Source organism: Phacochoerus africanus, chromosome 11, assembly GCF_016906955.1.
Source record: "Phacochoerus africanus isolate WHEZ1 chromosome 11, ROS_Pafr_v1, whole genome shotgun sequence".
Classification (NCBI taxonomy): domain Eukaryota; kingdom Metazoa; phylum Chordata; class Mammalia; order Artiodactyla; family Suidae; genus Phacochoerus; species Phacochoerus africanus.
Window position 1 is genome coordinate 25192414 of NC_062554.1, and position 26613 is coordinate 25219026.

General features: G+C 48.1%; 1 protein-coding gene across 1 annotated transcript; it reads right to left on the bottom strand.

Moving 5' to 3' along the window:
* Nucleotides 1-19960: 19960 nt before the first annotated feature.
* Nucleotides 19961-22536, bottom strand: LOC125110851 (elongation factor 1-alpha-like). Its single transcript, XM_047752499.1, has 7 exons — nucleotides 22393-22536; nucleotides 22010-22189; nucleotides 21378-21674; nucleotides 21131-21281; nucleotides 20580-20836; nucleotides 20176-20410; nucleotides 19961-20082 (listed from the first exon to the last, which is right to left on the bottom strand). Exons 1-7 carry the CDS (start codon nucleotides 22534-22536, stop codon nucleotides 19961-19963), a joined length of 1386 nt encoding a protein of 461 aa, XP_047608455.1.
* Between the last annotated feature and the right edge of the window lie 4077 nt (nucleotides 22537-26613).

The following is a 26613-nucleotide window of genomic DNA, read 5'->3' on the forward strand; positions in this document are numbered from 1 at the left end:
AACATAGACTTCTATTCATGGCTATGAAATATTGCCAACCAGGGGAGCTCATTGGATATTCAGCACCTGGCTTTCATTGAAAGCTGGCTTTGTCCACAGTCCCTGCTTGGACTGTACCAAAATTCCAGACTCCAGAAGGAATACAGATGTTCAGCGTAAAGAATACTGAAATGGTGGGAACCCCTCCTGAAATTCACTTTCCCAAACACAAGTAAGAGCCCACCTCAATAGCAGGGCTTTCAGAGGACAGCATCAAGCCTGCTATTCTCTGCATAGACTCACCAAAATTTCCACCAAATGGATGCTCCCATTTGCCCAAACTCTTAGCAATTAACAACTTCTGTTTTTCATGGGGCTCTCCATGGGGCTTGCTGCTCTTCAAATCTCTACCTGTCCTTCTCTACAGAAAAACAAAAGGAGTTCCCATCGTGGCTCAGTGGAAACAAATCTGACTAGCATCCATGAGGACAAAAGTTCGATCCCTGGCCTTGCTCAGTAGGTTAAGGATCCAGTGTTGCCATGAGCTGTAATGTAGGTGACAGACTCAGGGCGGACCTGGCGTGGCTGTGGCTGGCTGGTATAGCTCCAATTCCATCCCTAGCCTGGGAACCTCCATATGCCGTGGGTGTGACCTTAAAAAGACAAAAAAAAAAAAAAAATCCATCCAACACAATTCTGCCCAAATATCTAGGTGGAAGCAATCTGGTCAATACATAATGCTTTTCAAAAATTGTGATGCCTGGTCGCTAGTTTTCTTTTTGTCCACAACAGGGAAGTTTTCCAACTGAGGTAGTCACTCACCTTGAAGCATTTGGCCCATTTCTCAAAATTCTTCCATTTTTGTCTCTATTCTTTTTCTTTTAAAATGCCAATTAAAGGAGTTCCTGTCATGGTGCAGTGGTTAACGAATCCAACTAGGAACCATGAGGTTGCGGGTTTGATCCCTGGCCTTGCTAGTGGGTTAAAGATCCGGCGTTGCCATGAGCTGTGGTGTTGGTGTAGTTTGCAGATGTGGCTCGGATCCCGAGTTGCTGTGGCTCTGGCGTAGGGCAGTGGCTACAGCTCTGATTTGACCCCTAGCCTGGGAACCTCTATATGCCACAGGAGCGGCCCTAGAAAAGACAAAAAGACAAAAAATAAATAAATTTTAAAAATAATAAAATGCCAAGTAGTTTTCAGCCAATTATGCTGGTTCTGTACTGCTTTTAATAAAGAAGGTTTGGAATAACCTAAATATCTAACAATAAATGATAACTTAGAGCAAACTGACCTCAAATTTAAAACAGCCTAACAAGCGGGAATGAGAGGCTTAAAAATAGAAAATTTGGAAACATTTTTTTAAATGTTTAAAAATTTAATTTTTATAGTGTCCTGCCTTCCTTCGTCCTTCCCTGTGCCTTCCTTCCTTCTTTTCCTTTTCTTTCTCTTTCTTTCTTTCTTTCTCTCTGTCTCTTTTTCTTTCTTCCACCTTTTTCTTACTTCCAAACCAGTACATGTTCATTACAAAAATGAAAAAAATGAAGGCAGGCAAAAGAAAGTCTTAAAGAACCCCTAGATACATATGTCTCTAAAAATGATCAGTTGGCAGTTCCTGTTCAGCAGTTACAAACCCAACTACTATCCATGAGGATGCAGGTTCCATCCCTGGCCATGCTCAGTGGGTTAAGGTTCTGGCGTTGCCATGAGCTGTGGTGTAGGCTGGCAAAAAAGACAAAACAAAAAAAGATCACTGGCATATCAGGGTATGTTATTTCAGGACATTTTCTACAGAGATATATATTAACATTTTCAAAAGGAGAATCTTTATGAGTACAATTTTTGGAATTTTAAAAAAATATTGCTCTAAGTAATAGAGGACTGCTTTCCTCTATTATACAGAGATAATCAAAGGCATTCAAAGCAAAGCACAAACGCTCTCCTGTACTTTTTTTTTTTGTATTTTTGCCTTTTCTAGGGCCGCTCCTGCGGCAAATGGAGGTTCCCAGGCTAGGGGTCAAATCGGAGCTGTAGCCGCCAGCCTACGCCAGAGCCACAGCAATGCCAGATCTGAGCCGTGTCTGCAACCCACACCACAGCTCACAGCAACACCAGATCCTCAACCCACTGAGCAAGGCCAGGGATCGAACCCGAAACCTCATGGTTCCTAATCAGATTCGTTAACCACTGAGCCACGATGGGAATTCCTCCCCTGTACTTTTCAACTGGTGTCCCCCCGCCACCTCCTCCTCCAAAACAAACAGGATCATTGCTATTTCTTTAAAAATGTAGGAAGCCTTTTTAAACCCTTTTATATTCAAGTTATTCTTGAACAAATTTTTGTTGTGTTTGTTCTTTGTTTTGTTTATTTGTGCTTCATTTTGTTTTTAGGGCTGCACCTGTGGCATACGGAAGTTCCCAGTCTAGGGGGCAAATTGGAGCTGCAGCTACAGATCTGCAGCCACCTCGACGCTGGATCCGAGCCACATCTGCTGCTCCACCCCAGCTTGCAGCAACCCCAGATCCTTAACACACTGAGCTAGGCCAGGAATTGAAACTGCATCCTCGTGGATATTAGTCTGGTTCTTAACCTGCTGAGCCACAAAGGGAAGGCCTCAAGTTTTTTCTTTTTTATGTGATCTTTATTAGTTGTTTCCTTTTTATATGTTTTCTGATCTATAAGTGTCTCACTGACCCACTGGATTCCATAAGATTCAATCGGCCCTCCCATGACACTTTGTGCGGCTTCCTCAAATCACGCATCATTTTCCAAATGTGCCCTTTCACTGGGCAGTCAGGTGCACTGACCTGAGTGACACTGAGTACACAGAGCCCATGATCAGCTAGAGTCAGAGCAGCACGGACCTTGACAGCAGGGATAAGTGGAGTGACATGCTGGAGTAGAAACTATTTCTACAAGTTTTCCATTTATTGGTATTTTCTTTCTTTCTTTCTTTCTTTTTTCTTTTTGCCTTTTCTAGGGCCGCTCCTGAGGCATATGGAGGTTCCCAGGCTAGGGGTTGAATTGGAGCTACAGCCGCCGGCCTATACCACAGCCACAGCAACGCAGGATCCGAGCCACATCTGCAACCTACACCACAGCTCACAGCCACGTTGGATCCTCAACCCACTGAGCAAGGCCAGGGACCGAACCTGCAACCCCATGATTCCTAGTCGGATTCATTAATCACTGAGCCATGACGGGAACTCCTATTGGTGAGTATTTTCTTAGTGTGAATACTTTAGCTTCCCTACACAACCTCCTAACGTGAAGGGTTCAGTGAAGCCTTTCTGTGTGTGTGCAAATACATGTATGTAGATGGGAGAGAGTTACCTAACAGATCCTGTTTTATGCATTTTCCTGAAACTTGCTGTGTAACACTCTGTCTTCGACGTCTTCGCGGGTCAACGCTGTACTCTGCTTAATGGCTACATTGTTTTCCACATTGTGGTTTTTTCATAATTTTATTTAATCATGTCCTTTTTAAAAAACGAAGTATCGTTGATTTTCAATATTATATTCGTGTCAGGAGTACAGCACAGTGATTGAATACTTGTATAGATTATGCTCCATTTAAAGTGACTACAAAAGAATGGCTATGTTTCTCTGAGCTGTATAATATATCCTTGCTGCTTATCTATTTTTGACCTAGTCGTTTGTATGTCTTAATTCCACACCCCTATCTTGCCCCTCTCTCCTTCCCTCTCCCCACTGGTAACCACTCGTTTGTTCTCAATATCTGTGAGTGTGTTTCTAGTTTGTTATACTCATTTGCTTCATTTCTTAGCATGCACGTTAGTCATGCCCTTCTTGATGGGCTGCTTTAATGTTTAGGTAGTGCTCCCGTGAACATTCTTGTGTACATGTGCGCATGGGGGAGTTCCCATTGTGGCTCAGAGGTAAGGAACCCGACTAGTGTCCATGGGGATGTGGGTTCGATCCCTGGCATTGCTCAGTGAGTTGAGGATCCCCAACGTGGCCAAGCTGCAGTGGAGGTCACAGATGCAGCTCGGATCTGGTGTGGCTGTGGCATAAGCCTGTGGCTGCTGCTCTGATTCGCCTCCTAGCTGGAACTTCCACGTGCCCCGCACAAGCTGCCCTAAAAAGACAAAATGTTGGAGACCACTGAACAGCTGAACTCTGCAGAAGGCAAGTGTCTGTGGACACAGAGTTCTAAAGTACAGGGTCTCCTTCGAAGACAAGATATTCACGTTATTCTATAAACAAGTGCACTCTGTCCTAAGGGATATCACTAAGACAATAACCTCGTCACTGCCTGTGCCTGTTCTTGCCCACTAATCTGGTCACCTTCCTTAAACCCACTAATACTAATCTCATCACCTTCCTTAATAAAAGTCATGTGGGCTAAAGCCTTTTGGCCTTTTGTTCTGCGAACAGAGTGCCTCCTGGTCCCCCACTTTCTAAATGTAAAGTAGTCTTGTGTGTCTTTGTTGTACTGTGCCATCCCTCTTCCAAGATTCCCCATTGCCCTGCAACGCTGGACACGGTAACAAAACAAACAAACAATGTGCACATGTGTTAGGATTTCTAAAGGATGGATTTCTGGAAGCAGAATTTTTAGGTCCAAGAATATGTCCATTTTTAAGTCCGAGTGTTTTTCCTATTTTAATTGCTTTCAAAAAGATTTCACCAAATAGTAATCCCCCCAATAGTTATATACAGTATGGAGCAACCTCTGTGACTCACTCTCTCTACCAAGAGCATGGAGCTGGCACCACGTTCCAGAAGCTGTACTGCTGTTCTAGATTCTCAGGAGACTTAGGTTGCAGGCTGCTATGGCTTCTTGCCACCACCATGAGAACTGACCCATGAAGTCTTGGAGTTCCCGTCCTGGCTCAGCAGAAACAAATCTGACTAGGAACCATGAGGTTGAGGGTTCGATCCCTGGCCTCGCTCAGTGGGTGAAGGATCCGGTGTTGCCGTGAGCTGTGCTGTAAGTTGTAGACGCAGCTCAGATCCTACATTGCTGTGGCTCTGATGTAGGCAGGTGGCTACAGCTCTGATTAGACCCCTAGCATGGGAACCTCCATCTGCCTCGGGTGTGGCTCTCAAAAGACAAAAAGACAAAAAACAAAAAACTGACCTATGAAGTCTCAACTTCTCTAAACATTGTCACATGTGCCACTCTTCTCTGCCTGTCCAGGGCAGGGCTCGCAGAGAAGGGCCAGATAGCTGCCTGGCAGAACCATCAAGAGTTCATTCCCACTGAGACATTAAATGCCTGACTCTCAGGCCCTGTATTTGAACAGGAGGGTCCAGTCAAGACAGATTTGGGTGAGGAAAATGCAAGCAGATTCTGCAGAGCTTGAATGCTGAGGTTCTCATAACATCAGGCCATGTCTGAGCCATTATTATTCCACAAACTTTCACCTTGAGCTTGTTTATCTCTGTGATCTAGAAGAACACGAAAGAAGACAAAATACGAGTTTCCCTGTGTGCTCTCATCGGTTGGAATCATCAAGGACCATCCACAGGATCGGTAATGTATTGCTTTAGAGACTGTGGAGTCGGCTCTGCCACTCTGCTCTCAAACTGTGGTCCACGGACCAGCAGCATCGACCTCACCAGGGAGCTTGCTGGAAATACAGCATCCCAGCCCCACTGAATCAGAACCCGCATGTTAGCAAGTTCTCTAGGTGATACGTATGTATGCACCTGAAGGTCTAGGAAGCACGGCTCGATGTTTAACTTTGATTCTAATACTCACCAGCCGTGTGAGCTTAGGTACCTTACGTCATCATTCTGTACTTCATTTGCTTTATCTCTAAGCTAGGTAGGTCGCAGGAAGACAATGACGTGATGCATGCAATGACACATAATCATGGTGGCCACGTATGACTCTTCCTAAGTTTCATCCAGGTCCCACGGCATAGAAGCAGCTTTCATCATTTCCAGGAGCCCCACCTAGTGTGGTGGCTGTAGGAACGATTCCGTTCATCATGATTAAAGCTACTAATAAAAAAAGAAAAATCCTTTTGAGGTAAAGCTCAGGTGCTCTCTAGAGTCACGCTTTCTGAGGAAACTCTTTGGAGCATTATCCAGCATCTTATTTAAATAAATGTGTTCCGCACAGATAGGAGGTTCGGGGCTTTGATGCGGTTGCACATCCGTTTTGAGCCTCATCCTCTCTCTCAGCCAGTCATTTTCTAATGAAGCCGAGTCCCTGATCAATTTCAGGAGCTCCTTCTTCAGGCAGAGATTTGAAGGCTGTATCATTCCTGTGACCCAGAAAAAAACTCCATCATTTAACTAGGTCACGAAGGAATTGGGTGACAGGTGACGAGATCTTGGTGTGTGGGAAAGCCAACAGTCTGGATGCTTGTTCTAAATGGTAGGAAATTGACTCTGAGAGGAATACGATTAAAATGACCAAAAGGGCAGCAACTTCAGGGACAAAACTGAAATGCAGTGATAAGATTTACTGTGTAAATAATTCACCTAACACAGAAAAGGGCTTAGGATGGGGTCAGAACACAAAGGGACTTTTTCATGTTTCAGAATATAATTAATTAAGAATTCAGGATACAAGGTAATTAGAGAAACCATAACCTGGAGGCATGGTGCTGAATTATTCTGATGATTTTTAACAATGAGAAAATTTAATTTCCCCATCATGTGGCAGAGATTTTGGATTTGGATAATGTAAAGAGCAATGTTCATACAGCACAGTCAGCCAATTAAATTATTTCTTTTTTATTTTGATTTTCCAGCAAAAATTAGGATCAAATGATTGAATCTAAGTCATGGAAACAATTGTCGGAGCTAAAAAATATTTAAGAGAACATGTACAAATTACAATTGAATCTCTCCTCTTTTCTAACACTAGGTTACCCATGTTGTTCCCTTTGTGATTACTCTGTGTGTGTGTGTGTGTGTGTGTGTGTGTGTGTGTAAATCTATTTCCCTACCTGCCCTGGGACAAAGGGTATGAATAAATTACTCCTATATATAATGGAGGTCACATCGCTTTACCACTGAATTAAGCTCACGTTCCTTGATAGGAAGAGGCTGTCAACAGTTTTTAGTCTCCAATTAGAATTTACAGAGTGAAAAATTTAGAATTAAATTCACTTTTTGATGAACCCAGCATTCACAAAAGATATGCTGCTATCTCCTGCCTTAAGTTACCCATTTTTCATATTATGTCAGGCACTGTTTATTTAAATATTTCTAGGTATACCTGTGATGCTTTTTATTACTGCATCAATTATCCAACACACTTTTTTTTTGGGGGGGGGGGCCGCACCTGCAGCATATGGAAGTTCCCAGGCTAGGGGTCCAATAGGAGCTACAGCTGCCGAGCCTATACCACAGCCACAGCAATGCCAGATCCCAGCCTGTCTTTGACCTACACCACAGCTCATGGCCACCTCAGGTCCTTAACCCACTGAGTGAGGCCAAGGATCAAACCCGAGTCTTCATGGATGCTTGTTGGCTTTGTTACCACTGAGCCACAAGGGGAACTCCATCCAACATGCATTTTCAAAATGGTCCCAGTGATGTTCCAGTACCTCTTGCCTCCTTTTGTACCTAAAAAAATCTAATTATACAATCAAGATTTTTCCTTTTTTGGCCACACCCATGGCATGCAGAAATTTCCAGACCAGGGATTGAGCAGGAGTGACCCCAACCACTACAGTGGCAAACAGCAGATGCTTAACCACCAGCGAACTCCTATCAAGATTTCTAGGGAGATCCTATCGTGGCTCAGCGGTAACGAGGATCCGACTAGGATCCATGAGGATGTGGGTTCGATCCCTGGCCTTGCTCCATGGGTTAAGGATCTGGCATTGCTGTGAGCTCTGTAGGTCACAGACACAGCTCTTGGATCTTGTGTTGCTGTGGCTGTGGTATAGGCCGGTGGCTACAGTTCTGATTTGACCCCTAGCCGGGGAACTTAATTATGCCATGGGTGCAGCCCTAAAAAAAAAAAAAAAAAACAAAACAGGGGAGTTCCCGTCATGGCTCAGTGGTTAAGGAATCTGACTAGGAACCATGAAGTTGCGGGTTCAATCCCTGACCTTGCTTAGAGGGTTCGGGATCCGGCGTTGCCATGAGCTGTGGTGTAGGTCACAGATGTGGCTCGGATTCCACATTGCTGTGGCTCTGGCTTAGGCTGGCGGCTACAGCTCTGATTGGACCCCTAGCCTGGGAACCTCCATATGCCGTGGGAGTGGCCCCAGAAAAGGCAAACAAAACAAAACAAAACAAAAAACAAATTTCTGAGGATCCCAGCCAGAGCATAGCTTTTCTTCCAGAAAAACCTGGGTTTGGCATCCCTGGTTGTGGGTAGAATTGCTTCCCCTGGAAAGATATCAAACTCTTGGCCTCAGATGCCAGTGAATATAATCTCATTTCAAATAGGAGCATTGCAGATGTAAGCAAGTTAAGGTCCCACTGGATTAGGGTGACCCGCAAGCCAGTAGGACCATTGTCCTTATAAGAAAGACAGACTCAAAGTTTCCCACTGTGGCTCAGCAGGTTAAGGACCATTGTCTCTGAGGATGCAGGTTCAATTCCTGGCCTGGCTCAGTGGGTTAAGGAGCCAGTGTTGCTCTAAGCTGCAGTGTAGGTCACAGAGGCAGCTCGGATCTGGGGTTGCTGTGGCTGTGGGGTAGCCTGACCACTGCAGCTCCAATTGGACCCCTGGCCTGGGAACTTCCATAGACCGCAGGTGTGGCCTTAAAAAGAAAAGAAAAAAGAAAGGAACACACACATACATTCGGAGAAACCATATGAAGATGGAGACAGAGATTGAAGTGGCGTGACTACAAACCAGGGAACACCAAGGATTGTCACGAAACCACCAGAAACTAGGAGAGAGACTCAGAATAGATTTGTTGTCCTCAGAACAAATAAGTAACCAACCCTGCTGACACATAGATTTTTGAAAGCTGGCATTAACAAACCATGTCTACCTTACAGAATTGGGTGGTGGTTAAATGAGATGCTGCTATAAACACTGTAGGTGCCTAGGAGTTCCCGCTGTGGCTCAGCGGTTAACGAATCTGACTAGCATCCATGAGGTTGTGGGTTTGATCCCTGGCCTTGCTCAGTGGGTTAAAGATCCGGCATTGCCACAAGCTGTAGTGTAGGTCTCAGATGTGGCTCAGATCCCGAGTTGCTGCGGCTCTGGTGTAGGCTGGTGGCTACAGCTCTGATTTGACTCCCAGCCTGGGAACCTCCATATGCTGTGGGTGTGGCTCTAAAGACAAAAAAACCCACCAAAACAAACACTATTTGTGCTTGGTACATGCTTAGATTTCAGTTTCTAGTTCCAAGAGGCCTAAAGGTAAAAAACAAAACCAGTAAAGATAGCCAACCCTGTCCTCCTCAGGCAAAAGGACCCTTCCATTTTGATTGGAATACTAAATAAGCTTTTGTTGCGGGGGAGGAGAATGCACCACGCTTCTACCACCCAAACAATTTCTGTTTTCATTTTCTATGATTACTTTACAGTCTTTCACTCATTTGCATAATTTTTCATAGTTGTAATCACAGTATAGTCAGCATTTCATATTCTGTCTTTTCACTCTGTATATTTAAACATTTTTCTTGCTTCTACAAAGGCATCATAATTAAGTGGTAGTAACTGATCTTCTTGATGTCTGAGGATCATGGGTGAATTCACAGAAGATGGAGCTTCCGAGCTGGGAAAGCTAAGGGGTGGGGAGAATGAGAAGAATCTTGAATCTTCTGAGGCTGGTATCCAAAAGGAGGCCCCCTTTCCACTGGACATTCCTGGATCGTGGACCTGTCCACTACGGGGAGAAGGGAGAGGGGGAGAGGTTGCTTTCCAAAATGAACATCTTTGCAGATATAGATGCTTCTCCTTGAGGCCTTTGGAGATCTTGAGGCTGAGTCCAAGTGCCCTGCTGGTCCCGAGGAATGGGTGCTTTCTAAAATCCTGCACCTTGCTCTCTAGGGGCAATCTCCACAAGGTCCTATGAGGACTTTCTTGAAGCTGTTTTTGCAGGGAAAGTAACTCTTAGGTTTCACATTCATTTTAGGGGGCTGAAAATTATGGAGCACTTAAACATCCTCTGAGTCACCCCTCAGTGTCCCCAGCGATCACATGTTTAGCCTCAATGACCGCCTGGAGGCACCACCCCTCCCCTGGGAGAGTCCACTAAGCCACTTGCTCCTTGTATTCATCTGGGTTTTCCAGAAAAACAGAACCCACAGAAGGTATAAGGAGAGAGATGTATTTTAAGGAATTGGCTCATGGGATTATGGTGATTTTGTGGTTTGAAATCTGAGACTCAGGGAAGAGTTATAGTTCAAATCCAAAGGCAATCTGCTGGCCCAATTCCTTCGTCCTCTGGAGAGACTTGTCTTTGTTCTGCGAGGGCCTTCAACTGATCAGATGAGATCCACCCACATTATGGAGAGTATTCTTGCCTGACTGAAAGCCTATTGATTTAAGTGTTCATCTCATCCAACAAACACCTTCAGAGAATAATGGGGTTTTGGGGGGTTTTTTGTTTGCTTTCTTTTTAGGGCCACACCCACGGCATATGGAGAATCCCAGACTAGGGGTCAAATCAGCGCTGTAGCCAATGGCCTACGCCACAGCCATAGCAATGCGGGATCCGAGCCGCATCTTCGACTTACACCACAGCTCACGGCAACGCGGGATCCTTAACCTGCTGAGCGAGGCCAGGGATTGAACTTGAATCCTCATGGATACTAGTCGGGTTCATTACTTCTGAGCCGCAAGGGGAACTCCCCACTGAAATAATATTTAACCAAACATGAATAAATTTGGACCAAATATCTGGGCACCATAGTCCAGCCAAGTTGACACTTAACGTTAGCCTCTTCCAGGGTACAAGGCCATTACCTTTAGTCATCGCTGAATGTCCAGATTCCAGGGCTAGGGAGCTGATCCATATTCTTCATATGTTTTTATTTTAACTATAGAAAGAATCTACATATCTTTTAAACAGAAGACAAGGAGAAAGCTGCAATCTTTCCCATCTTCAACTTACTCCCGAGGGGCACTCCCATAGAAGAATTTGATTCATATCCTTCCGGGTTTTTTAATAAGAAAATGTAAATGTGTGAAATTTGTTTTACAAATAGGGGATCCAACTGTACACATTGTTCTGAAGCATGCCCTTTTCTCTTCCTGGGAGTCCCTGGACACCTTCCTATAATCAGTACATTCTCTTAGCAGCTGCATAATATCCTGTTGCACGGATGCACTCTAATTTATTTAACAGTCCTATTATTGATGGATATTTTTCAGCGTTTCCAGTTTGGGAGTGTTACAAGCAACACTGTAATGTGTATCACTGAACATGTTTTAGCAATCCTGTGCGAGAATATTGTATAATAAAGATCAAATAGTGGCATTTTCAGGTCAAAAAGATATACTCATTTTTAAATACCGCTAGGTCTTATCAAATCAACAGGTGCTTAAAGAGTGTTTGTTGAGTTCATTTGAAAAGACTGAGAGTTCGGAGCTCCCATCGTGGCTCAGCGGTGAGCGAGCCCAACCAGCACCCATGAGGATGCAGGTTCAATCCCTGGCCTCACTCAGTGGGTTGGGGATCCAGTGTTGCTGTGAGCTGTGGTGTAGGTGGCAGATGTGGATTGGATCCATTGTTGTTGTGGCTGTGGTGTAGGCCAGCAGCTACAGCTCCAATTCGCCCCCCTTAGACTGGGAATATCCATATGCTGCAGGTGCACTCTAAAAAAAAAAAAAAAAAGAAAAGAAAAGAAAAGAAAAGACTGAGGGTTCTAGAGCAAATTCAGCCAAGAAGGAAAGAGAGAGAAGAGGAAAGGGAGATTAGGAAAGAGGTGGAGAATGTTTGGCAACAGACAAGGAGAAAGCCAAAATCTCTCCATCTTCAACTTACACGCAGAGGCACTCCCACATAAGAATTTGATTCATATCCTTCAGAATGGAGCAATACCAGATCCAAGCCACATGTGCGAACTACTTTTCAGCTTGTGGCAACGCCAGACACTTGACCCACTGAGTGAGGCCAGGGATCAAACCCCCATCCTCACAGAGACAATGTCAAGTCCTTAACCCACTGAGCCACCATAGGAACTCCACATTCAATATCTTATAATAACCTGTAGTGGAAAAGAATCTGAAAACGAGCATCTATCTATCTATCTATTTTAGATATATATTGTATAATTGAATCACTTTACTAAACACCTGAAACTAACACATTTTAAATCAACGATACCTCCATAAAAATCAATCGATTAAAAGATATGAAAAATATATTTCAGGTCATATGCCTTCAGGACAGGGTAGCGGATACTAAGCAGTGCTATCAGGAAATATTAGGACAGTAAGTAAACCTCAGTTTATTGCCTGCAAAGCAAGCGACTTCTCCCTGCCCCATATAGGGTGTCCTTGGCTGAGGAACATTATCTAGAAAGGTGGAATTCTGGTTCTATGCTTGGATTGAAATTCACGCAGGCCAGGGTGGAGGACCCGAGAGCAGCACATGTGGGACCAAGCCAGGCAGGGGGCCCCGAGAGACGGAAGTGTGGCCTTCGGCTCCATTTGTCCACGGCAGGAGGAAGGACTGATGTTTCCTACTGCAGAATTTCCTCTTACAACGTACAGACCAGTGTTCATCATGGTATTAAAAGAAAGTGACACGCACGCTGTGTAGGTTCTGCCACACACCCTGTAGCTGTGGCAATTACACCATTTGGGATAATTGTCTTGTAATTGCTGCTGTGATTTAAAATCTAATGTTCTCCTCCAATTGTTCTGATGTCTTTTCATGAATAATGCAATCGTCCCGTGAGCCCTCTGCCAGTTTCTCCTTTAGACCGGCCCTGTGTTTGAGTTATGCACCATTGTCTCACACACCATTGTCTCACACAACGAATGCGCCAGAGGCAATATAGGGAATAATTAGGACTTGGCTAATTATGGGAGATGGGAATGTGAGCGAGTCAGGTAGGAAGTGTGTCTCTGGAAATCTTTCCAACCCGATTTGGCCTAATAGGTAAACAGGAGCGGGGGCCAATTTCTCACGGAGGGGCCTGGTCCCCTGCTCTCTGTGAACCCTGGACGTGGTTGTTCCGTCTGATGCAGTGGGATTTTTCTTTTCAGAACAAACCGAAAACAGATTTTTTCCACAGGGTGACTTTTCTCTGTTGTGTTATGTTGTCATCATCAAATGCAAACAGCTCTGTAAACATGAGCTGGTGCCTCTCCCTACGAGGCCAAAGCATCAATTGTTTACGTGAATGGACAATGGCAGCTTGGATTTCTGTTTCCAGAATCAGGGACTCGGATTAATACAACAAGAAGAAATCCATTATAGTCAGACAAAGGACAAGAGAGTCGTTTTAGAATTCCCCTTTACCTTCTCCCCTGGGACGAGGCCAGCTCAGTCTGGGAGAGTCTTGCTCCTTTATTTCCATGCCAATGACATGCATGCCCTCACTGCCAGGCCCTCTCAGGCCTGATAAAAAATGAACGGGTGTTGAGGCGGGGTGGGGAGAGTTCCTGCTGTGTCGCAGCAGAGACGAATCTGACCAGTATCCATGAGCATACGGGTTCGATCCCTGGCCTTGCTCAGTGCATCCGGGATCTGGCATTGCTGTGAGCTGTGGTGTAGGTCAAAGATGTGCCTCGGATCCCGCGTTGCTGTGGCTGTGGTGTAGGCCAGCAGAGGTAGCTCCGATTGGACCCCTAAACTGGGAACTTCCATATGCTGCAGGTGCGGCCCTAAAAAGCAAAAAAACAAAAAGGGAACAGAGGTGCCCTGAACCCTGAACAGCCAAGGGCAGTGTTGAGTCAGATCTAGCTCCCACATACCCTTTGCACTGGGGCCCAAGTTAAGACTCTGAGGCAACTGAAAGCCCAAACGTCTCATTCAGAGGAAGACTGTTCACTTGAGCTTGGCTTCTCTCTGCCGTTGCCACCAAGTCCAGATGCCCCAGCTTGATATCAAGACCCTTCAAAGATCTGCTCATTCTGTTATTTTTTTCTTTTATTTATTTATTTATTTATTTATTTATTTATTTGCTGTACTTGCAGCATATGGAAGTTCTGGAGCCAGGGATTGAATGGAATCCAAGCCACACCTACAGCAATGCCACCTCCTTAACTCACTGTGCCCAGTTGGGGATCGAACCCCCAAGCCCTAGCAGCTGTCTGAGCCACTGCAGAGACAACACAGGATCCTTAAGCTGCTGTGCCGCAGTGAGAACTCCAGACCTGCCCCTTCTTGACATTCCCAATCTGAAGGCCTGCCATTCTGCCCTCCTGTCTTCAGCTCCCCTCTGGGCCTGTGTACATGTTTTTGTTTTTGTTTTGTTTTGTTGTTTTTGTAGTCTTTTTAGAGCTGAACCTGTGGCATATGGAGGTTCCCAGGCTAGGGGTCGAATTGGAGTTTCAGCTGCTGGCTGATGTCGCAGTCACAGCAATGCGGGGTCCTTAACCCACTGAGCTAGGCAGGGATTGAACCAGCATCCTCATGGATGCTAGTCAGCTTCTTAACCCGCTGAACCACAAGGGGATCTCCTCTTTTTTTTTTTAAAGAGGTCAGTATTTCCAGACTATTTTCTCTGGTTCCTCAAACTTTGTTGTTGCCCCTTTGATGTTTTCCACAGCCTCCTGAAGGTAGCTCTGTTGCAGCATTTCTCATATCATAGAGTAATTTTCTATGCCTCTGTCTAGCTCTCTTGTCAGACTGTGAAATCGGGTGGGCAGGACAAAGGGTTCAATCCAGTTCAATCCCATTTATCCTTGATGAACCTCTGGTGAAAGTGGGGATGAAGAAATGAATTAATAAGTGACTCTGCATCCTCCTGGCCTCAGTCAGGTGGACTAAGCTGGGCGTCCACAGTGAGTCTTCAGAACCAGGGGCCACCAGCTGCGCCTGGAGTGGTGCTTGGCTGGGACCCAGTGAGAGCTGTGTGTCAGCCCAGAACGGGATCCTGCACAAGAGCACAGCCCACCCCAAGGAGTAAATTGGGAGCCTTCTGATCTGGCCTGAGGAGATGGGCTTACAGATGACCTGACAGGAAGCTTTTTAGAGCCCCGGAATCTGACAGAGGGATAGACTGAAACCTGAGATCCAGGGTGCTTCTTTTTGGGTTTGAGGCTGTTGGATAACTGTGGACACAGCAGGCTTTCACCTGAGAGGGTCATCCAGGGACAACAGGAAGCTGGCCAGCACTGACCCACGCTGAAAGGAAAGCAGCGCCAGGAAAGCGAGCCGAGGCTCCTGGGAGGTGGGTAAGGAGGCTGGGTTGGGCCACCTTGACCTCTCAGGAAAGAATGGGTCCAAGGTGAAGGGTTTTACTGTGACATGTGGTTCATAGGATAGTTTTTGTTTGTTTGTTTTATGGCTGAACCCACAGGGTATGGAAGTTCCCAGACTAGGGATAGAATCCGAGCTGCAGCTGTGGCAATGCCAGATCCTTTAACCCACTGTGCCAGGTCAGGGATTGAACCTGTACCTCCACAGGAACCCAAGTCACTGCAGTCAGATTTTTTTTTTTGTCTTTTTGTCTTTTTAGGGCCGCACCTGCGGCATATAAATGTTCCCAGGCTAGGGGTCTAATTGGAGCTGGAGCTGCCAGCCTACACCACAGCTACAGTTACGAGGGATCCAAGCTGCATCTGCGACCTACACCAGAGCTCACGGCAATGCCAGATCCTTAACCCACTGAGCGAGGCCAGGGCTTGAACCCGCAACCTCATGATTCCTAGTTGGATTAATTTCCACTGCACCATGACGGAAACTCCAGATTTTTTTTTTTTTTGGTCTTATTTATTTAGGGCTGCACCCGTGGCATATGAAAGGTCCCAGGCTAGGGGTTGAATCAGAGCTTCAACTGCCAGCCTAAACCACAGCTTGTGGCAACCCTGGATCCTTAACCCACTAAGCGAGGCCAGGGATCAAACCCGTGTCTCCATGGATACTAGTCGGGTTTGTTACCTCTGACCCATGATGGAAATTCCAGCAGTCAGGTTTTTAACCCATTACACCACAGCGGGAACTCCCATAGGATAGTTTTGTACAGTAGGGATGGTTTTGAATATGTAAAGTACCCTAACTGGGACAGCACACTTTAGAGATGGCTATTTAGCATTTGAAAGAATAATCAGAAGCACCCCTGACCCCCAGGGTGGAGGGCAGAGCATTATCTCAAGTCTCAAACTTATTTATCTCCCATCAGCACCAGAGGGCGTGTTGCTGGTCGTGATGGCTATTAGTAAGGCGTGTTCACTGAAGAAGCGAGTAGCAGTCACTTATGGGTTGACTAGAACGATTATCATTGTGCAGGCACCTTCCCAGATGAACAGGCGAACCCAGCAGCCTCTACTCTTTGAAGTGAGAACCAGGGTGTAAGAATTCCAACCTGTATTTCATCATTTTCAGGGGGTTCTGTCCCCCAGGAGAAAGCTAGCTGGAGGAGTTCCCATTGTGGCTCAGTGGTAAAGAACCTGACGAGTATCCATGAGGACAGTTCAATCCCTGGTCCTGCTCAGTGGGTTAAGGATCCAGCACTGCCATGAGATGTGGTATAGGCTGCAGACGTGGCTGAGATCTGGCATTGCTGTGGCTGTGGCATAGGTTGGCAGCTGCAGCTCCAATTTGACTCCTAGCCTGGGAACCTCCGCATGGTGCCAGTGTGGCCCTAAAAAGAAAAAAAATAAATAAAAGGAAGAAAGAGAAAAAGGTAGCTGCTAGCTGGAGCCAATTGCCGGGGTTCTGGGTTCCACCTGCGTGCATGCAAGGTGCTCGTCAGAGACTGAAAGGTCTCTGGTGGCTTCAACTTGCTGAGACTTCATCAAACGCTAGGACAAACGTGTGGTTGTCCTATGCCCCCTAATAGAAGTACGTGGGAAGGAATTCAGTCTGAGACTTGATTCATTGTACGAACTGGTCTCAGGCCGTGGTTATGAAATCTAACAGGTAGAGGCCTCCAATACCTGCCCATGAAGAGCTGAATCATTGTGACTGAACAAGGTGCCTTAGGTCCATTTGCCACATTATGTTAAAGGCTAGAGGAAGAGGCTCTAGACCAGTAGGCACTACTTCTTGGGCAAAATGCCAGAGCTCTCACTGTTCATCTGAACAGCTCAAGCCATAGTTTGGTGCCAAACTCCAACCAATTCTGGTGGCTCTTTGGAGGGCTGCAAAGATGGGCTCTTGGAGTTTCTAATGAATCAAGATTCTCTCACTTACCAGCAACATTTGCTCCCACCCCCGTGTGCAATTACTGAGTAGATTAACCATGATACTTTCAGTTTCCTTTTCAAATTAAATGTAAGGCATCTTTAAGAAAGAAGCATCAAAGCTATGTTGTTCTTGAGGATTCAGAGGACATTAGCATTCAAAAGTCATTCAGAGCAGCCATGGCATGTGGAGGTTTCCAGGCTAGGGGTCCAATCAGAGCTACGGCTGCCGCCGACACCACAGCCACAGTAAAGCAGGATCCAAGCTGCATCTGCAACCTACACCACAGCTCACAGCAACGCCAGATCCTTAACCCACTGAACAAGGCCAGGGATTGAACCCGCATCCTCATGGATACTAGTCAGGTGTGTTAACCACAGAGCCACAATAGGAGCTCCTTGTTCACTTATTTCAACAAACACAGGCTGACACAGATTTGTGAGTCAACACATGTTCATTGAGTACACATTAGCAACACATCTAAGTTGGAAGTTTAGTTCTTCAGTCTTTCTTTTTTTGTTGTTGTTGTTGTTGTTGTTGTTGCTATTTCTTGGGCCACTCCTCCGGCATATGGAGGTTCCCAGGCTAGGGGTCGAATCGGAGCTGTAGCCACCGGCCTATTCCAGAGCCACAGCAACGTGGGATCCAAGCCGTGTTTGCAACCTACACCACAGCTCACTGCAGTGCCAGATCTTCAACCCACTGAGGAAGGCCAGGGATCGAACCCGCAACCTCATGATTCTTAGTCGGATTTGTTAACCACTGAGCAACGACAGGAACTCCTAGTTCTCCAGTCTTTCTAAGCAAAGTGGTGGTTATGACTTAGAGAATTCTAAATAAAGCATTCTAAGGAGGCATAAGGAATCCAACAGCTGAGTAATCTGCATTCTATCCCAGCCACTGCTCCTGCCCTGGCCTGGGTCTGGGCTGCCTTCGACATTGACAGGCTTGAGGTGCTCCAAAGCCGGTCCAGGTTCCGTTAGGCAGATCATGCTGACAGCAGCTGGAATTTGACAGGCTTTCCAGCACTGGAGACAGGTGAGTTTTTGATAACTGGCATAGTGACAGCTCTGAGATGTCATCCTGCTGGTATTTTTAGGTTTGTGCTAGGTCCAGGGTTTCCCTGGGGGTTTGCCCATGAAGGAAGCCAACTTGACAGGCAGGGACAGGTAATACCATTGATCAGTGGAAAAAAAAAAAGAAAAAGAAAAAAATAGGCTACTGCACTCCTGGTCTAAATCTCGGACATCAAAATCCCAAAGTGTTTGGGACTATCACTTCCTGTCCGACCCCCATCTGGCTTCAAAAAGAACTCCAAGAGTCCTCTTAGGCCTTGGCATATTTTAATAGCACTCTCAATGTTTGAAGATTAATGACTTTTCCAAGAGAGGGCTGATTGGAATTGTCATAAAGCTGATTCACTTCCTTCCAAGGGGCAGACATGTCCTAACACCTTCTAGAAAATGCTTCTGAGCCAGGGATTCCACTTCCTTGATTTAATTACTCCCCTGGTTGTCTCAGCCAGGACCTCTCCCCTCTCCAAATCAGCACCTTTTAGTTAGAAATCCACCCCTGCCTCTCATCAGAGAAGCCCTTTCCTTCTAATACCTCAAGCCAAGAATCCAGGTGTCACCCTTAACTCTTTTCAGACCTCATATCCAACTTTTAGAAATGTTTCTAAATATATTCCGAACTTCTCACCGCTTCACTCCACGAATTATCTCAATCCTCGTTACCATCTCCCTTGGATGATGACAGCATGGCTTTGCACCTCTCATGGCTTGCTCTCCACCTCTAGTGTCCTAACGCCTTGCTTGCTTCATTATCACCACCTATTGGACTGTCTCTACCCACTAGTAGTTAAGTCTAAGGGGTCAAGACTAGCAGCTGGCACATCAAAATTCTGCCAATACTTGAAGGAATGACTACACCACAAGCAGATCTTAGGAACCTGATCCATGGTATATACTAAAGGAGCATTATATTAGTTCCATGACGCATTGTCCTACTGCATTCAAAACCAAAATGAAACTTAGGAGCTACAGTGATCCATTCATTCCTCTCCCCCTAAATAACCTAAACGTGCTGGGCAGCAGTTTAAGCCCAAAGAGCTATTTACAGTTTCTATTTTCTAAGAGCTCTTGCCATTTACTCTGCTGCTGTTTTGGAGGCTGAGGCGCCTAGCACCACAAATCATGTACATGGTACCGTTGGGCTAACATCTGGTGCTAATATCCTGCCTGATGCCGTAGTGAATATACTTTATCATGTTTCCAAAACAATTCCTCAGAGAAAACCAGCCAGAGGTGATTAGCTCTGAGGGAACCAGAAGGGGGCAATAGAGCCTTGGCTAGAGGGTTTTTCACAACCCAGGACATAAAAATGCTTTGAGGGAGTTCCAACTGTGGCTCAGCAGTAACTAACCTGACATATCCATAGTATCCAAGAGGATGCTGGTTCAATCCCTGGCCCTGCTCAGTGGGTTAAGGATCCGTCATTGCTGGGAGCTGTGGTGTAGGTCAGCAGCTCCAGCTCCAATTCTCTTAGCCTGGGAACTTCCATACGCTGCATCTGCAGCCCTAAAATAAAAACTGCTTTGAAGCCAAAGGGTCTGCTTTCAATCCGTTGCGCATCTACCCAGTGGTTCCTCATTGACCTTGTGCTTTTTTGAGGGGGAAAAACATGACAGCTAGTTTCAGTTTTATTATTCATTTTATTATTCCATCAATACACAGAATGGAGGCTGCGGAGGAAACTAAAGAGCAGGGGGGAAGGACCCGCTTCACTTCTTGCTGGCCTTCACTGCCGCCTTGGTGACCTTGGCCGTGGTGGCTGTCTTCTTCTCCACCGCCTTGATGACGCCAACCGCCACTGTTTGCCTCATATCACGCACAGCAAAACGGCCTGGAAGAGGAAAGGAAGAAGAGTGGGAGCTCTGGAAGGGGGCACAGCGGGGGAAAAAGGCTCCTTCACCTTTGGGGGAGGGGTGTGGCTCACCTAGAGGTGGGTACTGGGAGAAGGTCTCCACACACATGGCCTTGCTGGGCACCATCTGCACCATGGCCGCGTCCCCCGACTTCAGGGCTTTGGGGTTGTCCTCCAGCTTCTTGCCAGAGCGCCGGTCCATCTTTTCCCTCAGTTCAGCAAACTTGCAGGAGATGTGGGCCGTGTGGCAGTCCAGCACCGGGGAGTAGCCGGCGTGGATCTGTCCCGGGTGATTCAAGACGATCACCTGGTGGGGGAGGGGCGGGAGGACAGAATTAGGAGGGACCTGATGGCTCCTGCATCCGAACCACCTCTCGACCCATCAGGGGCCTCCGTGGAAATGGGACTGATCTTCCTAAGAAGCATTTCCATCACCACGGAAGCCAAGGCCCCTGACCTCCGGGGCGGGCGCCTACCTGCGCCACAAAGCTGCTGGCCTCCATCGGGGGGTCGTTCTTGCTGTCCCCGGCCACGTTGCCGCGACGGATGTCCTTCACCGACACGTTCTTCACGTTGAAGCCCACGTTGTCACCGGGCAGGGCCTCAGCCAGGGCCTCGTGGTGCATCTCCACAGACTTGACCTCAGTGGTGACGTTGTTGGGGGCAAAGGTGACCACCATGCCGGCTTTCAGGAAGCCGGTCTCCACGCGGCCCACGGGCACAGTGCCAATGCCTGTCCGGTGGGAGAGGGGCAGTCAGAATGATTCCCCCCGGTGGGAACTGGCTTCCGAGGAGGTCCCTCCCTTCCTGAAACCGAAATCCCACACAGAAACGATAGGAAGCAGAGTCAGACGAACTGGCTGTTTCTGCCGCTTCAGATACATAGGAAACGCTGGAGGCTTTGTTTGGCACTTTGTTCCAGCTCAAGTCAGAATCCGAACCCACAACAGTCAGACAGGAGCGTTCATCCTCCACTCCCTCAAGAAGGGGTCTCTCCTCTCCCCCACCCCTCCAGCCCTGTCCTCACCTCCAATCTTGTAGACGTCTTGCAGAGGCAGCCTCAGGGGCTTGTTGACGGGGCGAGTGGGCGGGAGGATGGAGTCCAGAGCTTCCAGCAGAGTCACCCCGGTGGCGTTTCCCTCCTTTCGCTCAACCTTCCAGCCCTTGAACCAGGCCATCTGCGGGGATGCAGGCGTGGAGCGGAGGTGAGTCGGAGGCGGGGCCCTGGGAGCGCCACCCCGGCCCCGGCCCCAGGCCGCGCGGCCAGCACTCACGTTGGTGCTGGGCTCCAGCATGTTGTCGCCGTGCCAGCCTGAGATGGGCACGAAGGCCACGGACGCCGGGTTGTAGCCGATCTTCTTGATGTAGTTGCTCACTTCCTTGGTGATCTCCTGGAAGCGAGCGGCGCTGTAGGCGGGCTCGGTCGAGTCCATCTTGTTGACGGCCACGATCAGCTGCTTCACGCCCAGGGTGAAGGCCAGCAGCGCGTGCTCGCGGGTCTGCCCGTTCTTGGAGATGCCGGCCTCGAACTCGCCCACGCCGGCAGCCACGATGAGCACCGCGCAGTCCGCCTGCAGAACAGAAGAACCGAGGGCTTGGTTAGGGGAGGGGGCTCGGGACGCGCTGGGAAGCCGGCGAGAGCTTCGGGCTGTCCCAGGCCCTTGGGAAAGCTGGGGGAAGCGAGATACTCCCCAGAAGTAGACACTTTCGTGGGTCCCGTGGCGGCTGCTGTCCGCAGAGGTCCCGCCTCACAGTTAAACTCTCACCTAGTCCCTCGCTCACTTTGTCCTGGACGCACCCCAAGTGATCTACTTGTCTGAGGGTCAGAAAACCTGGCACCTGGCCTAGCACACCTCCCACCCCCACCCCGCCCCGCAAAGAGGCCCCTGGGAACAGGGTGCTCGACCTGGGAGGTGCCGGTGATCATGTTCTTGATGAAGTCCCTGTGGCCCGGGGCGTCGATGATGGTGATGTAGTACTTGCTGGTCTCGAACTTCCACAGGGAGATGTCGATGGTGATGCCTCGCTCTCTCTCCGCCTTGAGTTTGTCCAGCACCCAGGCGTACTTGAAGGAGCCCTTACCCATCTGCGGAGGGGCAGCGGGGGCGCGTGAGTAGAGCCCAGGGATATTGAGCCGAGGGGTCCAGCCCCGCAGCTTCCGCCGCATCGCAGGCCTCAGGAGGCATCTGCTGTCGGCGCTCTGCCACCAGACCCACCTGCGAGCGGGACACCCAGCCCCCAGCTCCCTGCCACTCCCAGACGCCAAGGCCCTCACAGCTGGTGTCTCACCTCTGCTGCCTCCTTCTCAAACTTCTCGATGGTCCTCTTGTCGATCCCTCCACACTTGTAGATGAGATGCCCGGTGGTGGTGGACTTGCCAGAGTCCACGTGCCCGATGACAACGATATTAATGTGCGTCTTCTCTTTGCCCATCGCTGCGGGTCCTTCCTTCAGTCACTGCTGGACGGGAGCGTGGTGGGGGGGCGAGGGTGAGACCAAAGTTTCCAGGCCTGCGTCTCTCCAGCCTCCCTCGACTCTGCTTCTGCCCAGCCCCCCACCCCCCTTCACGGCCAAGCCCTGAGCCTGGGACATGGTGGGGGTGGGTGAGGCTCAGGTCTGCCTCTCCCTCCTCCCCTCCACTCTGCCTCTGCCCAGCATTCCGCCCCCCCAAAACCCAACTCATGGTCTAGCCCAGAGCCTGGGACATGGTAGCGGCAACTGAAAAGTTAAAATGGGACTTGCCAGGCTCACACCTTGGCAAGGGTCAAGGTCCCAGGGCCATAGCTCTACTTCCAAGTAGTCCTGGCTCATCCTTTCTCTTGTGTGGGCCTTCCCCAGCATATGTAGGGAATCAGCCATTCCCCTCCCCATCCCTCCCACCTCCCTACCCCACTACCCCTGGCCCACTCCTTGGGCAAGAAACCCTGACACCTCCTAGTCTGCAGCTGGTTCCCTGCATCACCACCCCTGGCCCCAGTCCTTACCTCCAGAGAAAAAGCAACCAAGTCGATCCAGCAAGAGCTGCAGCAGCTGCTCTGAAGACAGTGAACTCAATAGTGAGGGGCTGTCTTGCCTCTCGCTTTTATAGGCCTAGCCCTGGACCCTCCTTCTGGTTCCACCCACATCTGATCCCAGAGCCAGAATCGGTTTAGGAAATGCCACTCCCTACCCCCAAGCCCAATCTCAAAGGCTTCTTCTCTGACTGATTGGATATCTGGTTCAAGGGAGGGTGGGTGAGAGGGTGTGTGGATGGAGTGGGGGGAAGGGAAGATTTTGGAAATAAGAAAAAGAAAGAAAGAGAAGTAAATAAACTTGGTGGGGTTGAATGCTGCATAGCACCAGCCTTCGCACGTGACTTCCCAAGACTAAGTTGCTGAATGGTTGTGGTCATTCATTCATTTGTTGGCTGAGTGTTTATTGAGAAATATAGTGCCCAGCACTGTGCAGGAGGCTGAGGACCCCAAATTAGGAAGTAGTCATGGCCTGTCTTCTGGAAAGTTCTATGTTTCCATGAGAGGCAGCGGTCTTGCTGGGGCTCCTTCAAGTCAGTAGTTGAGAGGGAGTGCTTGTGGGACTGCTCTGAGGCTGGCTGTGGCTAATGGGGGTTTTGTCTGAGGCGGAGCATGTCCTCATTCTGCTCTGGGAAGTTTCTTGGCAGAGCTCGACCACACACAAGGTAAATGCTCGCTTTCTCCAGCCCCGTGCTTGGGCCCAGGATAGTGAGAGGCTGGTGCCTTAGGCTTTTGGGGTTCCCCATTCCCCCGAAGCCCACCTCCATGAGCACCGCCCATTTTAGATCTCTTATCACCATTCCCACCTTTGCCCCTCAAGAACCCTGCAATGTCAGACAAGTGAGGTTTTCGGGAAACATCTGTCTCTTCCCTTCCCCCATTTCACAGCAGACTCTAAGGTCTCAGAGGGTCAAAGATTGTCCAAAGGTTCTGCAGCTCCTGGGTCCCCACTCTTAGGGGCTTTCCTTCATCCAGTCACCTTCTGCAAGAGAAGAGGCAGAGCCACTGAACCCACGGATTCATCCCACGAGCATCGAGGCGGGACCATGGCTTAGCTCTGCCCTGGGAGCTGTGGACGCAGTGTGAGCGAGGCAGCCTCTGTTGCTGAGGGGTTCACGTTCTGCCGAGGAAGACAGACCACGAAGAAACTATTTCCGTGTGGATGAATGAGTCATGAGGGCAGCAAATGAGGCTCTTTGGGGGGCTTGGGGGTGATGAAGATCACGTTATTTATTTATTAAAGCGTCGTTGATTTACAGTGTTGTGCCCATTTCTGTTGTACAGCAAAGTGACATACAGATCTATATATACACATACGTATATATACATTCCTTTTCTTCTCTCTCTCTCTCTTTTTTTTTTTTTTTTGCTTTTTAGGGTCACACCCATAGCATATGAAAGTTCCCAGGCTCGGGGTCAAATCGGAGCTATAGCTGCCAGCCTACATCACAGCCACAGCAACATAGGATCCAAGCTATGTCTGTGACCTACACCACAGCTCACAGCAATACCAGATCTTTAACCCACAAGGCCAGGGATCGAACCTGCAGCCTCATGAATCCTAATCGAACCTGCAGCCTCATGAATCTCAGTCGGGTTCGTTAACTGCTGAGCCACGAACAGAACGCCTACATTCCTTTTCTTGTATTATCTTCCATCTTGGTCTGTCCCAAGAAATTGGATATAGTTCCCTGCATTGTAGAGTAGGACCTCTTTTTTTTTCCTGGCTGCACCTAAGGTATGCAAAGGTCCCTGGGCCAGGGATTGAACCTGAGCCACAGCAGTGAGTGACCAGGGCCACAGCAGTAACAACACTGGATCCTTAACCGCTGGGCCCAGGAAACTCCAGGGACTGATTTAGAGAGTCCTAGAGAAGTTTTAGCAGGTCTTCCAGACCAAAGGCATCTCAAGGCCCCCAGGGAAGGGAGGGACTTGCCAGGCAGAAGAGTCTGTTGAGCGGAGTCCTGTACTCGCTTTGCCTGGAGGGCAGGGAATGGATGGGGGAAAACAATGGCTAAAGAGCGGCGCGGCGCGGCGGTCATTGCATTAATTCCTCAGAGTGTAATTTTCCTAAACAGTAAATCTAATTATGTAATCCCCCTGCTTCAATCTCTTGATTACTCCTCATTGCCCTCGTGGGGAAGATTATTCTGTTCCTTCGGTGATGAGGAGCCCGGTGATGAGGAGCCCGGAGAGACTGAGGGCGGAGGCAAGGAGCCCCTTAGGAGGTCACAAAGGAGTCCTGGAAGGAGGGGTAGGGCCTCGGCCAAGGGTGCAGCTGACCTGTATTGCACATAAATAGACGGAATCATTGGTGCTTTGTGGGAGCCCTCGCCATAAAGACAGGAACATAGGACTTTGCCAACTTCTTCTCCCTCATCTGAAAGGCAAGCTCCAGCCCCCAGGGCAGCACCCTGATGACCCTGCTGTGAATTCTGAACCGGTCAGAGTCTAGGCCCCCTCTTGACTCTGCAACCCTTCCACCCGGTGCACCTGAGCTGGTCCCCCCTTCCTTTGGATCTGAAATTCCTTAGTCTTATAATGAGACTCTGGTACCCTCTCATTTTGGCCTCTTTGCAATAATGCAGAGGCAAATTAAGTTGTGTAATACTATTTCACTTCAGAGTCAGATAGACCTGAGTCTAAACCCTGTCTCCTCTACCTCCCAGCTCTGTGAATTTACTATCTCTGGGCTTCCGTTTCCTCATCTGTAAAATGGGGGTAATTCTTGTCCCCTGCTTTGTGTGAGGATTGAACCAGATTATCCTGCACAGGGCTGGGCACATGGCAGTCCATCAGTAACCTGTGTCTGCTATAGTCCTACCTTCCCTTCCCTGCCTTGAGTTGCCAGACTCCGTCACTGACACGTGAAGTGCGCACATGGACCAGACGATTTGCCCAAGGTCATAGAAGACATTAAAGAAGCTGGAAGATCCCTCTCCATCTCTGGGTTTCCAAGCTTCTGCTGAGCCAGACTGTCTCCTGATAAGAATTATTATTATTATACTTCTTCCATTTAAGCCATTTACATAGTATCTCTGTGGTCTTGGCTGACTCAGAACTGAAGGACTAATCAGAATTAAAAGGTTTTCTGACATTGAAATCAGCGAAAGGGTAAGTGCTCCTGATAGAATGACTTTCCAGCCTCGTGTAATTGGCTGTTGCTAGGGAAATATTCCCATTATTTACAAATTTGAAGGGACCTGGCAATTCATTACCATTTTATTAGAAATAGTATTTACAATGCATAAACATAAAGTCATCAGCGTTTCTGGAATGAGACGGTTAAGAATTAGGAATGAATCTATAGTGACTGTAATGCAGGCTTCAGACGAGTTAGGAAGAAATAAAATCTTTTAGAATGACAAGCACAATGAGATGAGAAGTCACCGAGACAAATGAAGTTATCTGGTCAAGATGTGCTTGTTGGGCAACTGCATCAATACAAGGAGAGGTGACTTTGCAGGGACAAGTTACTCCACGGAGGGTGACTTACTAA

What these genes read in the sequence shown, in the direction of transcription:
- LOC125110851 (XM_047752499.1), bottom strand. Translation starts at nt 22,536, where the DNA reads ATGGGCAAAGAGAAGACGCACATTAATATCGTTGTCATCGGGCACGTG. An exon ending in TGATCACCGGCACCTCCCAG is followed by an intron (nt 21,675 to 22,009) that starts GTCGAGCACCCT and finishes TCTGTTCTGCAG; the next exon opens with GCGGACTGCGCGGTGCTCAT. An exon ending in AGACGTCTACAAGATTGGAG is followed by an intron (nt 20,837 to 21,130) that starts GTGAGGACAGGG and finishes CCCACCGGACAG; the next exon opens with GCATTGGCACTGTGCCCGTG.